Source organism: Typopeltis vanoorti, chromosome 4 (assembly GCF_054136105.1).
Source record: "Typopeltis vanoorti isolate ZY-2024b chromosome 4, IOZ_Tvanoo_1.0, whole genome shotgun sequence".
Classification (NCBI taxonomy): Eukaryota; Metazoa; Arthropoda; class Arachnida; order Uropygi; family Thelyphonidae; genus Typopeltis; species Typopeltis vanoorti.
This window is the reverse complement of record NC_143552.1, coordinates 15,866,441-15,885,883: the sequence shown is the minus strand read 5'-3', so window position 1 is coordinate 15,885,883 and position 19,443 is coordinate 15,866,441. Positions and strand designations below refer to the sequence as shown.

The following is a 19,443-nucleotide window of genomic DNA, read 5'->3' as shown; positions in this document are numbered from 1 at the left end:
CCACAACAGACTCTGGAAGCTTATTCCACTCATTCACTACTCTCCACATAAAAAACCTAGCTCTAACACCACGCTCTTGCCCAGCTTCCATTCATGGTCCCTAGTCCTCCCACCACCAGTCATATTTTCAAAAATATCTTCTGGATCAATCTTATAGAAACCTTTCAGTAATTTGAATGTCTCAATCATATCACCCCCTCCTTCGAATATCGACCAATTTCTGCAACCCACAAATCTTCAACCTATTCTCATAAGGTTCATTCCACAGACCTGCTATCATCTTGGTCACTCGTCTCTGGATCCTCTCCACCCCTCCTCCCCATCACGAAGAAACCCTGGTGCTCATAACTGGGCACAGTAGTCCAGATGGGATCCCATCAAGGCTCGATACACAGGAACAACAACTTGTTTGTCTCTGCATGTTAAAGTATTTCTCAGAAGCCAAGTGATTTGGTGAGCTGTTTTAGTCACTTTTGCAATGTGCCCCCTAAACCTCAATTCCCTATCCACCAACACTCCCAAATCTCTGGCCTCATCAATCTCCTCGAGTACGGCTCCACCAATGCGATACACTGCTGCTATTCTTTTCACCCCAAAGTGCATAACCCTACACTTTGGCACACCAAACTGACATCCATTTTTCCTAGCCCAGTCCTCCAAACTATCCAAATCATCCTGTAAAATTTTGACATCCTGTGCACTCATAATTGCTCTACCCAACTTTGCATCATCAGCAAACAAGTGAACACTTTCTCTCAAATCCTTTCCTATATTATTGATGAACAAATTGAAAAGCAGTGGTCCAAGAACAGAGCCCTGTGGCACTCCACTAGTCACAAGCAGTCTTTTAGACTCCACTCCTGAATAAACCACTCTCTGGTATCTCTCCTTCAATCACCCTCCTATCCATCTCACCAACCCTATATCTATCCCCATCTGCTCCAGTTTACTGATTAGGGTTCTATGTGGTATCCTATCAAAAGCCTTGGCAAGGTCCAGTAGTATTACTGTAAACCCATTACCCCTATCCAGTTCAGCCTTCACTGTGTTATAAAACGTGAGCAAGTTGCTGAGGCATGATCTGCCCTTCACAAAACCATGTTGTTCCCCATACAATATCCCATTTTCATCTATCCAATCCTGTATTCTTTTCTTGACTAATTTCTCTAAGACCTTGACAATGATTCCTGATATGCTAATCGGTCGATAATTTACAACAGCAGTCTTGGAACCACCTTTATGCAGTGGAACTATTTTCCCCTCTTTCCATCCCCTCGGGACTAACCCAGACCCGAGACTCAAATTGAACAAAATGGTCAAGGGTACTGACAATTGTTTAGCTGCTTCTCGTACAACACGAGCTGGTATACCATCCAATCCCACAGATGTATTGACATTGATGTTATGCAATAGACTATTCACTTCCACTTCATTCACCACAATTCCCGTATAATCTACTGGTACATTCATTTCTGCAATGTCACCACCTGGATGATATATTCTTGCAAAGTGCTCACTCAGTAACTCAACTGTATCAACTGATTCAGTTACCTCCCTACCATCAGCATTCTTTAAAATCATTCTGCCATATACATTTTTCCTTTTACTTGCTACATATCTAAAAAACTGTTTAGGATTCTCTTTAACCTGCATGGCCAATGTTCTTTCGTAATCCTTTTTTGCTTTTCTTACCACACTTGTTACCCTTCTGGCCTGCGCTTTATACCGTTCGTGTGCCTGCCGGTCACCTTTCTCCTTACATTCCCTCCATAGTTTTTTTTTTTCGACTTCTAGTCCTTGCAGTTGTACCTGCCATGGCACTGAACCAATCAAACTCCTGAGCTCGTCATACTTTCCAGCCCAATAATTCCACATGTACCCTGTCTTAATTGAAAATTCTACACCTTTAGCCACCTCCCAAGTCAAGACCCTATGATCACTCTCACCGATTGGTGGCAATGTGGTCATATTTGTTACAGCCAAATCCTCAGATGTAATTACTAGGTCAAGCACTCTCTGACCCCTAGTATTTTCCATTACATGCTGTCGCAGATAGTTATCCCTTAATAAGCGCATAAAATCCAATTCCTTCCTCTCGTGTGTCCTCTCCCCACTCCAATCAATGCAACCATAGTTGAAATCTCCCATAATAATCACCCTCCTTCCACTCATTTCTTCTATTTGCTGTGCATACTGTCACCACCATATTTTCCATCACCTGGTCTATAGCAGCACCCAATTGTATATTTAATTCTGCTAGCCACAATCTCACACCAAATGGCCTCAAATGTGCTCTTTTCTCTATCCTGCAATTCAACTTCTATTCTCCTTGGCTGCAGCTCATCAGCTATCATTAACAATACTCCTCCCCCCCATTTTATTCTCCCTGTCATTCCTGAACACACTATACCCATCACATTCAATCCCACTAGCTATATCATCTACAGTCAGCCATGTTTCACTAATACCAATAACCTGTGGCCTGGAAGTGCCAACCATGGCCCAAAACTCTTCCTTCTTGTTCCTAATACTCCTAACAATAGTGTACATGAATTTAAGACCCCCATTAGCCCCAACCCTACCTTGATGCCTTATATTAACTATCCCAATCTGATTTGTTGTCCTTATTTGCTCGGGCATATTATATTTATTCTTACATTCAACTGCCTCCCTAAGGACTGTATATCTACTCCCCCCCCCCTTAATAAATCTAGTTTCCTTTTTTAGTTATCATAAACAGAAAACTTATTAACGATGTCTTTAATTAAACAGGTGAGTTACTGTAACTCATTTGGACGATATGGTTATTTCTCGTGATCAGGAGTAGTTTTTTTAATCAGAAAATTGGTTAATGTTGTCTGTTGTTTTTTTTTCCCCTTTTCTTCTTCATGCATTTCGCGATAATATCTGACTGCTTCTTGAATTTGCTTTGGCGAAGCGATCGGTGTCTTGATCCATATTTTCGAGTAGCTGAAGTCCTTGATTTAGTTTAGAAAATATTTCAACCAATCCTTTTACAGTAAAATTTTTTAATGATTTCTCTTCTTCATCTTCCGCATTATTCCTTTCTTCTGCTACAAGTCTTACATTTCGGAAAATCAAGTCTTGATCAGTCAGTTCACCATCTATATCGATAATATTGATTTCTAGATCATTTTATTGCAATTTCAACAATTTCTTACCAATATGTTCTAACATAGTAAGCTCATTGTACTCTTCGAGTGTCTCCTGCAGTAGTAACTTCTTCCAAATTCCTCTTCCTTGCATATATTGTTCCGATACTTCCTTCCATTAAGTTCCGGATACATTTGTTAATATCGTAATTTTTCCAAAAATCGCATAATATTGTAGCATCATTGTCCATTGCTGCTATTGCTTGAGAAAATGTAGTTTTCAGATAATATGCCTTGAAGGTAGCAATCGGACATTGATCCATAGGTTGAATCACAGCTGTTGTATTGGGCGGTAGATACATCACATTTATATTTTCATTCAAATCGCCGATGTGAAGAGGATGTCCTGGAGCATTGTCAAGCAGCAATAGAATTTTAAAAGGGATGTTTTTTTCAAGACAGTAGGCACGTACTTCGTACTTGTGGAATAAAACAATTTAAGAACTAGTCTTCGAATAAAACAATTGTCATCCAAGCCTTAGGATTACTCCTGTAGTAAACCAGCAATTTATTCTTGTCAATGTTTTTCAAAGCTTTGCGGTTTTGTGAACGGTAAACAAGAAATGGTTTTAATTTAAAACCAGCAGCATTTCCTCCAAAAAGAAGCGTAACCCTATCTTTAAATGCCTTAAAACCAGGCGCCGATGTAGCTTCTCTGTGAATGTAAGTTCGTTCTGGCATTCTTTTCCAGAACAGTCCAGTTTCATCTACGTTAAAAATCTGCTCTAACAAATAGCCTTCATCTTTTATCATCGTTTTCAGATTTTTCTTGAAAATTTCGGCAGTTTTAAAATCAGAACTAGCAGCTTCTGCCGTTATTCGTATGTTATCTAAGTAAAATTGGCTTTTGAATCGATAAAACCAACTTTTACTAGAGTTAAATGTATGCTCACCATATTTATCTTCTTGTTGTTTCCTAAAATTGTCAAATACGGTGATGCGTATACAAAAGCAATGTGATATATGTATGTATATGCTGGCAGCAAAGTTAAATTAGAGAATTTTTAATAATAATTTTTGGGCGTCGTAAGTCGAGGACTACCTGTATATTATTTTTTAAAAAAACCGGGTTTTCAAATTAATTTCCCACCTTACCTCAACCCTCCCCATGTTTCCTAACCCCCCCCCTTCCCTTTTAACAGCCTAACAGCAGAAGTATATGCAGAACGAAGACAACCTAATATCCAAACAAGGTATGTGCAAAATTTCTTCCTCTATTAGTCTGCATATATTTATCTTTAAAATACACCTATAATGCCCTAAGAATTCTTGAGTAAAAAGCCAATGTTTTTAAAATAAGGGACACTTCTAAACGAAAACAGGCAAAAATAGCCATAAAAATAATAGTTTTTAAGAGGAGTAACATGGGAATTTTCCCAGAAATAATACCTATATCCTTATCTAGTTTATCCAAAATGTATTGAAATATTCTTACGTAGTAAGTTTGTATTAGGCGGCAGGAAACAAAATTCTATGTTCGGATGTTCTAAAACAGGATGCCAGGTGCATTGTCTATAATCAATAAAACTTTAAAGTCCAGATTTTTTTCCATCAAATAGCGTTTCACTTCTGGAACAAAACATCGATTCTGGAACCATTTATTAAAAATTTATTTTGTAACCCAACCTTTTTTGTTTGTCTTCCAGTGAATTGGTAACATGTTAAAATCCACACCTTTCATTGCCCACAGTCTTAGAGATCGATTAATGAGTAATGGTTTAAATATAGGATCTCCTGAAGCACTGCTGTGAAATAATAGTCATACAATCCTTAGCTGCTTTTAAAGCCACCAATACGTTTGTGATTTTGCTACATAAGTTCTACTTGGCATTTTTTTCCAACAAAGGCTGGTCTCATCTGCGTTCCAAACTTGATCAGGAGTGTAGCCACCATTTTCAATAATTTTTTGACAGTTTTGAAAGGAATTCCCTAGCTGCCAGCTCATCTGCAGATGTAGCTTCTCCTTTTATTTTTACATTATGAAGCGGGTATATTTTGAGAAATTTTGTAAGCCAACCTGTACTTGCAGAAAAATCACAATTGTTGTTTGATCTTGTTGGCTCCTTTTCCTGAATCTGTTTGATGACATTTCCATCTAAAGGTATTCCTTTTTTGTGAGCAATCTTCTATCCACATCACTAGGGTTTTTACCTTCTTCAAAATTTAATACATACCCATATAACTCTATTGCACAAACAGAACTTTCATGAACTAAACACAATTTGTGTAAACATTTCGAATTGTAAACAAGAAATGATTGTTTAGCAAACAGCTTAACTCCTTCCAAGCAGCTTTATATAGGCAGACATCTCATGAAAGGGCAACTTAACTTCGAGGAATCAGCATAGCACCCTTCTGCTACCAGGAACCAATGACAAGTGAATATAATGGATAATCATATAACGGCTTAACTTCGGGGAATCGTGATTACAAAAATTGATTTTTTTGTTGTCGCCACAGTTGTCTACATTCTGTAGCATAGAATATTCCCTGATATTTAAAACATCAAGGGGGGGGGGGGCCAAAATTCAAGTTTAAGTACATATATACCGTTCTAGGAAATGATAATTATAATGGAAATACCTTTTTAACAGAACTGAATTCAAACAGAAATTTTAAAAATAAGCACCATTTGAACTGTGTTAAATCAAAATATACTGTGCAAAAATAGAATTGCTTTTGTTTTCTAAACTGTTATTTCGAAATCAATGTAAAAAAAATGCCATGTAAAAAGAGAATTACCTGTATATATATATTTTTTTTTAAAATTTCTTTTTTACATAGTCCAGAAACTCTGCTCTAGAAACCAAATATGAAACTTTTTTAAGCCACTTCGGCATCCAGTAAGAGGGTAGGAGTTTCGTCAGCCAATGAAATTCATCTCTCACCCAAAGCCAATCACAAACATCCATGCCCATATTAGGACTGTTAACATACTCAACATAATCCTGTGTATCTTCTGTATTTTTCATTGCTGGTAATAACACTGACCTCTATTGAGACTGTGATATACTTCTCAAAAACAGGACACTTTCCCCAAGGCCTGAATGCAGCTTTATTTTGCACAATGCAGCATAAAATTCGTTATAAGGTACCATCATATTAGGATTTTGGATTGAAGTTACTGCAAGAAGTGATAGGATTGCAGATGTGCTCGGTCCACAGAATGGTCCAACACTCATTGACACACATAACCACAGTAATAAGTTTATTTATCTGAAGCAACCTTTCCTTCATCCACCACCTGAGAGATGCACGTTACACACACACAGTAATCTCTGAGTTATTTGACATTCAAATGGTGAACAAATCTTTACTTAACTAACCCCTGAATGGTTTAGTGTGTCAACCAATTTCTGATATAGCAGAATGTTGTGCTGTCATTTATCCCAACCTTCACTTATCCAACTGGGAAATTGCTTTCTCCCCATTAAGGGTAATTGAGGGTTACTGTGTGTGTGTGTGTGTTTATATATATATATATATATATATATATATATATATATATATCATTTTTTTTAATAGGGTGACTTAATCTTGGATTGTGGTCAAAACTTAGTGGAAGCTATAGTGAAAATAATAATGGCCACTGGCAATAAAAATTTGGTGACGGTGGAACGATCAGGATGGTAAGTTTTTTTTTTTTGTTGTTTTTGTTTTGTTTTAAATCAGAGGTATTCAACCTTTCAGACAGTATGGACCACTATACTGCAGTATTTAGAATTGTGAGATGCTTTCCAGATTCATAAGGAATGCTGTGCATTTGATATTTTACATAAAATCCTATAAAAATAAACAAACTCAGCTTTAAGAGCATAGGTAGGAGTCTGGTTCATGATAAGTAAATACAATCAATACTTGAAAAAAAAAAGATAATTTAATGAAGAAAACATTCATTTTTTACAATGTCAATAGGCAACTTGGCAATGTTTTTCCGTGATCAGCTTGTCGATGTTGGCATCAATGTTGGAAGTCTCTATTCGCAGAGTGTTCTCGAGATGTTAGTCCGTAATCTGAGTTCTTGTCGTGGACTTCACATGCTTCATTCTGGAGAAGAACTGCTCACATACGTATGTGCTTCCTAACAAAGCGTACATCTTCAAAGCATGCCGGCAAAGATTAGGGAATGCATCCTCAGAAATGTAGTCTTTTGTAAAATGTAAGCAAGGGCACATTGAATAATTTTTCTCTTAAAGAAGAGTTGTTTTGGAGTTCAAGCAGCTCCATTTATACTGAGCATGGCATTTCGGCAGCATTGACACTGAATGGCATTGAAAATAAATCTAAAGAAGACTGTTGGTTACGAAAATCACTAAATCTCTCTTCGAACTCACTTCACAACATGGCTAATTTTGTAGTGTACAGACAAGAGACAGACAATTGGACTTAGCGAGAAGCTGAAAATGAGAAGTCTTTTTTTGGAGTTGTGCCTCTCAAATGGCCACAAAAGCTTTGATGTGATCAAACAGAGTGTGCACCAGTTGATCTTTGGATTGTAGCCGCGTATTTAGGTCATTCACATGCAATGAGATGTCGGTCACAAAGGCAAAGTCTGTCATCCACTTCGGATCATTAAATTCCACAATTGGATTCTCCTTGGTTTGCATGAACTGCTGTATTTCGCTCCTTAAGTCAAAGACTCGTTTAACAACCTTTCCTCTGTTCAATCAACGCACATCATTGTAATAAACCACATCGCTGTGATCCGTTTCGCACTCTTTGGTCAAAAACTCTTGGAATTGATGATGATTCAATCCTTTTGCCCTAATAATGTTGACGACAGTCGCAATAACTTTCATGACATTCTCAAATCCAATAGTTTTTGCACACAAATTCTCTTGGTGAATTAAACAGTGGTAATGGATGAAATCTTTTCCTTCTAGTTCCGGTTCTTTCCCACCATAGCAGGGGCACCATCAGTCACCACATCCTTGAGGTTGGTTAAGCTGAGGTCGAAACGCTGGAGCATTTTTTGGCGGCTTCAAGAATATCAGTGTCTTTTGTCGTTCCCTTCATAGGTACGAGTGCTATTCTTCTGTCACATTGAATTGTTGATCAGTGCCACGGAAAAAGATAGCCAGTTGTGCTGTATCCTTCACATCTGTGCTCTCATCTAAAGCAAGTGAATATGACATAAATTCAGACGACCGTTTTTATAAAGTTCCTTCAATGTCATTGGCAAGTTCTTTGAGATGTTGTGCTAGTTACCTCCAGACAAACTTGGTTTTTTAACCCCTTCCTTATTATTTGAGCATAGAATATCCCCAGCAGCGATGAGAGACACTCTTTCACAAACTCGCTGTCCAAGAAGGCTTTTGATTTTTTAGCAATTTTTCAGCTATTACATAACTTACTTTGATGCACGCTTTGCTCTCTTCCCTCTGCCTTTTAAACATACCCTGCTGGCATTTTAAATCAATTTGGAGATGGTTCACTTTGTCCACACAAAGCCGCCCTTGAAGGTGATCGAAATTGAATGCATGCTTTGTCTCATAGTGTCGTTTTATATTGTATTCTTTTGATATTGACACTGGCTTATCGTCAATCGGCACAAAAAAGTACAAATTGGTCCACTTTTCATTAAAAATCCAACAAGAATTACTTGATTTACGCTTTATACTCGTAGACGCCATAGTGATGGAAGGTGAACCCAAAAAATGATCCAAAATGGCCATGTAATGGTTATTATCCACTGAATATGTCTCACATTAATGAAAAAAGTCTGGCAATATAAAATCACAATAGGCTATGGCTGACACGACGAACCTGCCTGCGCTTATACATGAATATCACACCGTTCCTGACTGACTGTGGATGAGATCCTCTTGTATTTATATGAAAATAACGAAGTATCAAGAACCTTCGAGATGTATCTGGAAGGCACTAGACATCTACCTGTGACATTAGTACTAGTACTTAAGTACTAGTACTAATGTCGCAGGTAGATGTCTATTAATATTAAGATTAATATTTATTTTTATAGGATTTTATGTAAAGTATCAAATGCACAGCATTCCTTTGAATCTGGAAAGCATCTTACAATTCTAAATACCGCAGTATAGCTTAGTGGCCCACGGGCTTCATTGAAATTATTTTTTATTTAATTGCATGTTAATGTTAAGTAGCCATTTTCATTGGGCTTCATTGAAATTATTTTTTATTTAATTGCGTGTTAATGTTAAGTAGCCATTTTTTCAAAATGGCTGGCGGGCCATGCGTTGAAGACCCTGTTTTAAATGAAAAAACTTTTTTTCACTTTTCTCTTATTCAATCTTTCCATGGCTGAGTTTGTGACCCGATGTCTATCTTCCAACCATAGTCCAGTAAGAAGAGGAATTTGATCTTGGCATCTTTCCCTGCATAAGGGGTTTTTCAATGTTCTTTCCCTCTTTTCTTGACGTGTCCAGAGAGGATTCTTCTCTCCATCATGTTGCTGATACCCATTTCAAAATTTCAGTGATCTCAGATCCACAGGTTGATTTATTCCTCTGTTCAATGAACTCAAAGCACCCTTCTCCAGGCACACATTTAAAAAGCACTGCTCTTCTGAATTTCCTCGTTCAGTGTTCAACACTCTTAGCCATAAAGAATTACAGAAAAACCAATAATCCTGACCAGTCTGATCCTTGTGTTGGAAGGCACTAGACATCTACCTGCGACATTAGTACTAGTACTTAAGTATTAGTACTTAATATATATATATTATTCTTTTCATCCAGATCTTGGTGTATTATTGCAGATCTTCCCTTTGTAATCTGTCTTATTTCTTCCTCCATATGACTCCCATTAGCAGAGAGCAATGAGCCCAGATAGGTAAAATGATCAACCTTATCTATGTTAGTAAGCAGTTCTGAAGTATTTTCATTATGATCCCTATCTAAGAACATCAGCTGTGTTTTATTAATGTTAACCTTGAGGCTGTATGTCAAGCTTTGCTATCCTTTCTTCTAAGGAGTTCATTCATGTCTTTTTCATTTTCTGTTATTAGTATTTTGTCATCATATCTTAAATTATTGATTCTTGAGCTCCGTTTCAGCATGCCCTTTATTCTTGTCATCCAGAGATTTCTTGATGTCCTCGCCATAGAGATTGAAGAATACAACCTTGCCTTACTCCTTTTGTATAATAAATTTAGTTTAATCCTTTATCCAAGTGTGAGCAAACAAAGTTTGCACCTGAAAGTATCTTCAGGATTGGGGTAAGGTGGTACAACACCAGGGAAACTCCTTGCAAAGGTGGAGCAAGCTACCAACACTCCCATCTCAGTATCTCCCATAATGCAAAACACATTTCCTTGCGGATATGTCTAATGTTATGCATTAAGGGAAGGGCCACTACCCAGACTAGTTTCGACCTTTATTGAGGTCTCTTCAGTGGGAGCCAGGCCCAAGTGGAGATACCAGGCAGAAGGCTCCACCCAAAAGGAGTTGCCAAACCCATAAGAGTTGCCACCCTTTTTTAATAATGGGTGGAGATGATCTTGCTAATGCTTCTGCCTGGTATCTCCACTTGGGCCTGGCTCCCACTGAAGAGACCTCAATAAAGGTCGAAACTAGTCTGGGTAGTGGCCCTTCCCTTAATGCATAACATTAGACATATCCGCAAGGAGATGTGTTTTGCATTATGGGAGATACTGAGATGGGAGTGTTGGTAGCTTGCTCCACCTTTGCAAGGAGTTGCCCTGGTGTTGTACCACCTTACCCCAGTCCTGAGGATACTTTCAGGCACAAACTTTGTTTGCTCACACTTGGATAAAGGATTAAACTAAATTTATTATACTTTAACCAAGTGAAAAATAAACTTTCAACATCTTTCTCTAAATCCAGAGTAATTTATTAAAAAAAGGGTGGCACACCATTTGGCAACTCCTATCAGTGGAGATGACCTTGCTAATGCTTCTGCCTTGTATCTCCACTTGTCTCCACTTGAGCCTGGCTCCCATTGAAGAGACCTCAATAAAGGTCGAAACTAGTCTGGGTAGTGGCCCTTCCCTTAATGCATAACATTAGACATATCCGCAAGGAGATGTGTTTTGCATTAAGGGAGATACTGAGATGGGAGTGTTGGTAGTTTGCTCCACTTTTGCAAGGAGTTGCCTAGTGTTGTACCACCTTACCCCAGTCCTGAAGATACTTTCAGGTGCAAACTTTGTTTGCTCACACTTGGATAAAGGATTAAACTAAATTTATTATACTCTAACCAAGCGGAAAATAAACTTTCAACATCTTACTCCTTTTGTGTAAACAGAACCAATCTGATAACATGCTATCAGTCCTTACTGCAGTTTGGTTATTGTTGTAGAGTTGACTTATTAACTGGATAAGATGTTGGGGAAAGCCAGACTTAGACACTATTTCCCACATCAGTTGAATGGAGGCATTGCTATAGTCAATCAAGCATGAGTAAATAGGGCTATTGAATTCTCTTCATTTCTTAATAACGTGTCTGAGATTAGAGATGTGATCTCTTGTACCTCATCCCTTAATAAATCCAACCTGATCTTAAAATATATGAGCTTTCAAGTGATTATTAATTCTTTCTTTCGTAATATAGAGTATGATTTTACTTGCATTTGAGATTAATGCTGTTGTTCTATTCTATACTTTTTACATTTCTTAGTGCTTCCTTTTTTATGGATTGGTATAAAGATTGCCTTCACCTAGTCCAATAGCCCAAATTTGATTGCTTAATCTCAGCATTGTTTCAGTCCTTACTCTGCTCATGCTCTTTATCATCTTGGTATAAATCCCATCATTACATATTGCTTTTCCAGCTTTCATATTTTTGATAGCTAGTTCCGCCATCCTCTTTGCTAATTTCTTCTCTAAATTCACTAATAACATCAATGAATGATTCTGCTGTCTCATTGCCAGTTTAGTTTGCTTGTGAGGAGAGTGTATCTGCTCTAGCCAAAAGGCTGTGAGTTTAAATCCATCATAATCGTCATAATGCTAATTATGGGAATAGAACATATTGGTCTGTTCTAGTCTCATCCATCCCGTATTCTTTTTTGTGGTCTACCCTGCCTTCCCTTTCCAATTGGCTTATATTTTAGTATTTGTTTAGGACAATCAGGTGTTGGCCATTCGGTTTACACATTCTATCCATTTTTGTTTGTAATTGTTTAGATTAGTTATTTTTGTTATTTTTGTTTAGATTTATAATTTTCTAGAATAGTTTAAATCCCATTATGATAAAACTGTTTGTGTAAGTCTTTAAGTGGTGCTTCTCTGACTGCATGTTGTGAAGTCTCTGCCCTGCTTATTGGCAGCCTGAATTAGCTTGAAAATATACCTTATGGTTTTTGGTCTCTAGAACAGGAGAACTGTATTGTCTAATCCTTATATAGGACATCCACTCCATTCAGTTTGTAAATATCACTCAAATCACTACCTTCATATGCTACCATCATTGTACAATCCAGCTCCCGCGATTTCTAGCGTGAGGCAATTATATTATGTTTCACCACCAGAGGTGAAATGATCTCTCATCAGGTGAGATCACTTCTTTAGTGCATGTAGTTATTTAAGGAAAAAATGCTGATAAGTACAGCTCTTCACCCCCTCCCCACTTTTTTTAAACACTATTTGTTTTTAATTTCCATTCTTGTATTAGAAGTGCTTTATTAAACTATATTGCAATAAGTTTTGGCATGATGTTGAAATATTTTCTATTTCATTTAAGCTTATATTATTGAATGTAATACTCTCCTGTTTTTGGTATGTTAATGTTTTGTTTGATTTGAAAATAAAATTTGTCAATAATTTATTTTTCAAAGATGGCATGTTACATATAAATTATGCCACCCTAAAATTCTTTTGAAAACAGCCAGACATGGCCTATTTACTTCTATTGAAAATGTGTTTATACCTGTGATACCAACTGTATGTTTATTTAGAATTCTGAAAAATAAATTTCATTGATACGTTACTTTTTTTTGTATGTTGATTGCTCTTTTTTTTTTTTTAAGATATTGATGCAGATTGAGACATCTCATTAATTTTTTAAAAATTGGTAATGAATTCAAGTGTGTGTGTGCATGCGTTTGAGCAAGCACATACTGGCCACTGAATTAGAAACTTTGTAGAAATCAGTGGTTTCCATATAGACATGCAATTGCCAATACTGATCCTCTTCAATTCCCTGCACATAGTTCACTGAGATGTGGATCGGGAATAGCCTTCATTAAATGCTTCAGTCAATTGCTGCCCCTGAAGCTCTCTTTGTCTGTATAAGCCTTCACAGACTATAGCAGGGGTGGCCACAACATGGCTCATGAGCCACATGCGACTTGTGTCTATGTGTCACATGACTCTTCACACTGTACTGAGAAAAAATAAACAAAAAGAGAAGAGGAGACAACAAAAAGAGGAACAAATAAAAAAAAAAAGAGAGAAGAGAGAGAGAAAAAAACAGGGTTAATAAAAATTACTGCAATAAACAGTTTAATTCGAAACATATTAAATGAAGTTTACTTTAAACAATTAAAATAATTTTAAAGTCAAAACAAAATAATTTCAGTTACTTATTTAATAGTAGAGGCCTTCCTTGTATCCATTTCTTAGTAAAGTCCTTAAAATTAAATGTATAATTAGTAAAAGCAATTCTTACAAGCTCGTTCAAGTGTTCATCATTTAAAACAGATCTATATTTAGATTTAATAAATTTAAGAGTCGAATATAGCACTTCACAGGAGTACGTAGTCCCAAAAATGGAGAGCAGTTTTCTGGCACATTGCTTAAGTGTTGGATACCATTGGTCCTGAACTTGCTTTCAAAACTCAATTACGGAATATCCACTTTACTTCACTAGCTTCAGTCCTTTGTCCTCTTGAAATTCCAAAAGCTCTAGTTCTGCAGCTGCAAACTGGAGCTTTTGCATCCATCACAATTAGTTTTGAAATAGGAAACTGCTCTCAAGCACATTCGCGAGGAAAGGATTTTCCAAAAAAAGCGAATGTTGACTTTAGTTCTCAAAGGTCGCAAAATCGGTTGCTGGGTTATTCTGCCAGATCATTTAATTTGCTAACATAAGATCCTGTTGCTAATTCCACTCCTGCCAAATTTGTCAGTATTTTCTTCAGACAAACGAAGTGATTGAAAGTTTTATTTTCTAAGTCTCTCTGGAAAAGTTGCAGTTTGCTTTGGAAGCTTAGCATGGTCTGTGCGAGATCGATTATTAGTTTTTCTTTCCCTTAAAGTGAAACGTTTAATATCTGTAGATGCTGGAAAACATTGGTGAAAAATGCCATGTCTCAATGGTTATTAGACATGGCATTTTTCACCAATGTTTTCCCTCATCTCAAAGATGAGGGAAACTTTTCTCCTCTTTAAGAAACTGTTAGATTGGATCTAACAGCAACAAAAAAAAATTGTTTAATACATTCCGAACCGAGAGCCACCTTACTAATCAAACCTATGGTACATCGCAATTCAACTCGTCGAGAAAGCTTTTGAATTGTCTGTGTTTAGCACTTGAACGAATAAAATTGACAATTCTTAGAACTACTTTCATTATGTGTTCAAATTTAAAAACTGGATCTAAACTCTGTTCTCCAAAAGATGTGCCAAGGCTGTACAAATGAAAAATCAGGCATACCACAACTGGCTCAAATCAAGAACTCCATGCTCCTTCAATGCCTATACTGAAGCCCGAAACAGATGCAAGAAAATTATCAATGCTTCCAAAACAGAATTTGAATGCAAAAATCAGGAAACTTGCAGCCTGTCCAAATGGCAGCCATGCCTTTTGGTCTCTTGCCAACTAATTGGTTGTAACTTTTGCCCTACACTATTCCCACTAAAATCATACCCAGATGGCTCAATTGCAATATCATGGAAATTGCAATATCGTACCATAGCCTGGAAATTGGCCTATATTCAACTCATTCCTAAAAAAGGTGACAAATCTTTGCCATCTAACTACTGCCCTATCTCACTCGCCTCAGTCCTATCTAAAGTGACGGAGAAACCATCAATTCTTAACTCCTACTCTACCTTAAAGGTACCCAGCTATTAAGCGATCACCAGTACGAATTGCATCGATGCCAATCAACAGGTGACCTGTTCTCATATATCACCCATCTCTGGACAAATGCCATGGAGAAATTTGGTGAATCCCAAGTGGTTGCACTTGATATCTCTAAATTTTTTTGCTTGTAACTTTTGCCCTACACTATTCCCACTAATATCATATCCAGATGGTTCAGTTGCAATATCATGGAAATTGCAATATTGTACTAAAGCCTGGAAATTGGCCTATATTCAACTCATTCCTAAAAAGGGTGACAAATCTTTGCCATCTAACTACTGCCCTATCTCACTCACCTCAGTCCTATCTAAAGTGATGGAGAAACCATCAATTCTTAACTCCTACTCTACCTTAAAGGTACCCAGCTATTAAGCGATCACCAGTACGAATTACATCGATGCCAATCAACAGGTGACCTGTTCTCGTATATCACCCATCTCTGGACAAATGCCATGGAGAAATTTGGTGAATCCCAAGTGGTTGCACTTGATATCTCTAAAGCCTTTGACGGGTCTGGCACAAAGGCTTACTAAGCAAACTCCCATCATTTGGACTGTCTCAGGACTTCTGCAGATGGATTGCCAGCTTTCTGTCTGGATGCACACTATGTATGATGGTGGACGGCTTCCTACTCTCACCATCCAACTATAAGGCTCAGTTCTCTCATCCAAGTTGAAAGTTTAGTTTGTCTCAGATCAGAGCCAAGAGGAAATTCTTTACTAAAATTACTGTGATGCATGCCATTATGATGCTTGAGATTGCTGGCTTTGAATTGCGCAAGTGTTATTTGGCATATGGCATACATTGGTTTACTTTGTCGTTTTACAAAAAGAAACTCCTCTTCCCACTCTGACTTAAAACTTCTGTTGATGATAACAAGCACTGTCAATGGGCTCATGCAACAATATATTGAATGATGCCGATAGATGAGCACCGGAAGTGCAACTAACATGTTGTGGCGGACAGGCATAGCTTCTGCATCCCCCATCTCGCCATGCGTACACTCACTTACTCCCATACCATCGCATTGGTCAAAGGTTGTGGCTCTTCTTAGTCTTACTAGAATTATTTTGGCTCCAAAAGGATGCATAGTTAGTCACCCCTGGACCATAGTGATTTTGTTTCTGACAGACTGTCTTAGGACTACGGTTACAGCTCTCAATCAAGAATATGGGTTATTTTCTCACTAATTAAACACATGGAATATCTCACCTTTTGAGAAACCAATCAGCCCTGCTGTTTTCAAAATCATGACTCCAGCCAAATGGGCATCCACAATAAACCCTTTATCATACTCCAAAAGATCCTTTGTTTTTCCCCATTGTGATCAACACTATTGATGATTACTGACCAGCAGCATCCTATAGTTGCCTAGAAGAAGTGGTGATATATGTGACCAAGTATTTTGCATATACACTGCATAAGTGACATTTACATACAACTGCATAAAGGTTCCTAATTCATGGCTGGTATGTATAGAAAGGATACAAAATGTGAATGATGTGTATCACTGTAATAAATTTTCATAGCATTGCAAATTTTTAATAAATTTTTCTACTGCACAAATTTAAATTCACAAATAATTTGCCTTTTCAGTCTCCATGCTTTTTCTCCACCATCTAATTTCTAGATAATATATATCTACTTTGAAAGCATCACCTATTTTATTGGAAACAGTTGCAAGAATTATTTCAGTGAAATTAATATATTCTGAATACATAGGAGGAAAGAAAGGAAAAAAAAAACTAATTTTTAGTTTCCATTTTTTTTTATTAATGTTTAGTTGTATCAGATATTAACATTTTAACACCACTTTCACCATATTTTGCTTTCATAAAAAAAAAAAAAGCAACAGGGGTAACTATTAGAATCATTGTTAGTTACCTTGTGATATTATTATTATTACCACCCCAAGACCTCATGGAGTCAAAGACTCATCTGGGAGGTCCTTTTATCACACACACAGCTCATCATACCGTGTTTTAAACACATTCAAACTCTTTGCAGCCACCACATTCTCAGGCAAGGCATTCCAATCATTCACAACTCTGCACGAAAAAAACCTGCCTCTCACTCCCCTATTCACAACCTTTTTATACAGTTTCCAGGGATGACCTCTGGTTCTCCCCTAATCTCCCACTACTCTCTGTAAAACTTCTCCAGCATTGATCCTATAACAACCCCTTACCAACTTGTAGGTCTCTATCATATCTCCCCCTCTTCCTCCTGTCCACCAGACTCTGCAAATTACATCTTCTCAAGCTTTCCTCATACTCGACATTCCACAGGTCAGAAACTACCTTAGTCAGTCTCCTTTGGACCCTTTCCAACATCTCTTCATCCTTCTGAAAAACCAGTTGACCAAATCTGGGCACAATAGTCCATGTGTGGCCTAATCAAAGCCTTATACAATGGAACAAGAATCTCCCTACTTCTACACGTCAGTGTCCTCCGCATCATTCCCAGAAGGCTTTGTGTTGGCTTCACAATTTTGGCGATGTGTCCCCTAAATTTTAGATCCTTATCCACTATCATCCCCAGATCTCTTATTTCCTCTACCTCCAACAATATATTCTCACCAAGCATAAATTCTGCATCCCATCTTTGTTTTCCAAATTTTAAAACCTTACATTTTGCAACATTGAATTCATATCCCCATTTCTGTGCCCAATCACTCAATCTATTTAAGTCTTCCTGTAAGGCCACAACATCTTCACTACACTTCATGGTTTGTCCCAACTTTACATCATCTGCAAACAACTGAATATCTCCATCCAAATCTTCACCTATATCATTAATATACAAGTTAAACAGCAATGGACCTAAAACAGATCCCTGAGGCACTCCACTAGTGACTTTCCTTTTCCTGAATATCGCTCCCCCATACACAACTTGTTGATACCTATCAGATAGCCAGTCTCCAATCCAATGTACCAATCTAATATCCAACCCCATCTGCTCTAGTTTGACTGTCAACCTATCATGAGATACTCTATCAAAATCCTTTGCGAAATACCCAAGTATATTACTGTGTATCCTTTTCCTCTGTCCAAGGAAGCAGTCACTTTATTGTAATAAGTAAGTAGATTACTAAAACATGACCTCCCTTTAGCAAATCCATGCTGTCCATCAAAGATAATACCATTATTATCAACCCAACTCTGGATCCTAGTTCTCACAAACTTCTCCAACAACTTAACCATAACACCTGACACACAGATAGGCCTATAGTTTGATGCTTGAGTTTGATCACCTCCTTTATGAAGTGGCACAATCTTGCCCTCCTTCCACTCCTTAGGAACTTGACCGAGTGCAAGACTCATATTAAAAAAATATGTCAATGCAGATGTCAACTCCCTAGCACATTCTTTCAGAATATGCGGTGATATATTATCAAGTCCCACAGCCTTTTTTACATCTAGTTTACTCAACTCCCCAAACACCTCTTGCTCACTTACAGTCAGTCTCTCCTCCCCATCATCACCTGCTCTCAATCTCTCCATGAAGTCACATTCACAAGATTGAAAGATCTTTATGAACTGCTCATTAAGTATCTCCACCACACATTCTGCATCAGCTGTCTTTATACCATTTTCTCCAATCAATGTAATCCTTTCATAATTATTCTTTCTTTTGCTGGCTACATATCGAAAGAACTCCTTAGGATTCTTTTTGGCTTCATTAGCCAACTGCTGTTCATACCTCTCTTTAGCTACCCTCACCAACCAAGTCACCCTCCTTGCGTGGTCTTTGTAAACCTCATGGAATTGGTTATTTCCACTTCTCTTATGCTGCCTCCACAATGCCCTTTTTCTCTGTATCGGATGCTTAATCTCATTATTCATCCATCTCACACCCACCTTATTTAACCTTCTCACCCTTGGAATACATTTAGACATTGCATCTACTAAACAGTTTTTGAAAATCCCCCATGCTGCATTGATATCTTTTCCAGCTCCTCATTCCACGCTACACCCGCAAGCTGTCTCCTGAGCTCTTCATAATCATCCCCCTTGTAGTTCCACATATACCCTTTTCTCACAGAGGTCCTCGCACTGCTGGCAACCACCCAGGTAATCACCTCATGGTCACTCTCACCAATGGATGATTTGACACCTCATTTACAATTACATCCTCTGATGAGATGACCAAATCCAAGACCCTCAATCCTCGTGTGCCCTCTCTTACATACTGTCTGAGGTAGTTATCCCTCAAAAACTCAAGAAACTCATTTTCTTTA

At 37.6% G+C, this 19,443-nt stretch overlaps 1 protein-coding gene across 5 annotated transcripts in view; it reads left to right on the top strand.

Annotated features, from left to right (window-relative positions):
• Positions 1-19,443, top strand: part of Myo61F (unconventional myosin 61F) — a 744,085-nt gene that overhangs the window by 668,382 nt on the left and 56,260 nt on the right. For all 5 annotated transcript variants that reach the window (XM_090391651.1, XM_090391648.1, XM_090391650.1 and 2 more), the window contains exon 30: positions 6,699-6,802. In XM_090391651.1, coding sequence (XP_090247777.1) covers positions 6,699-6,802 — 104 coding nt within the window. The remainder of the gene's footprint in view (positions 1-6,698; positions 6,803-19,443) is intronic.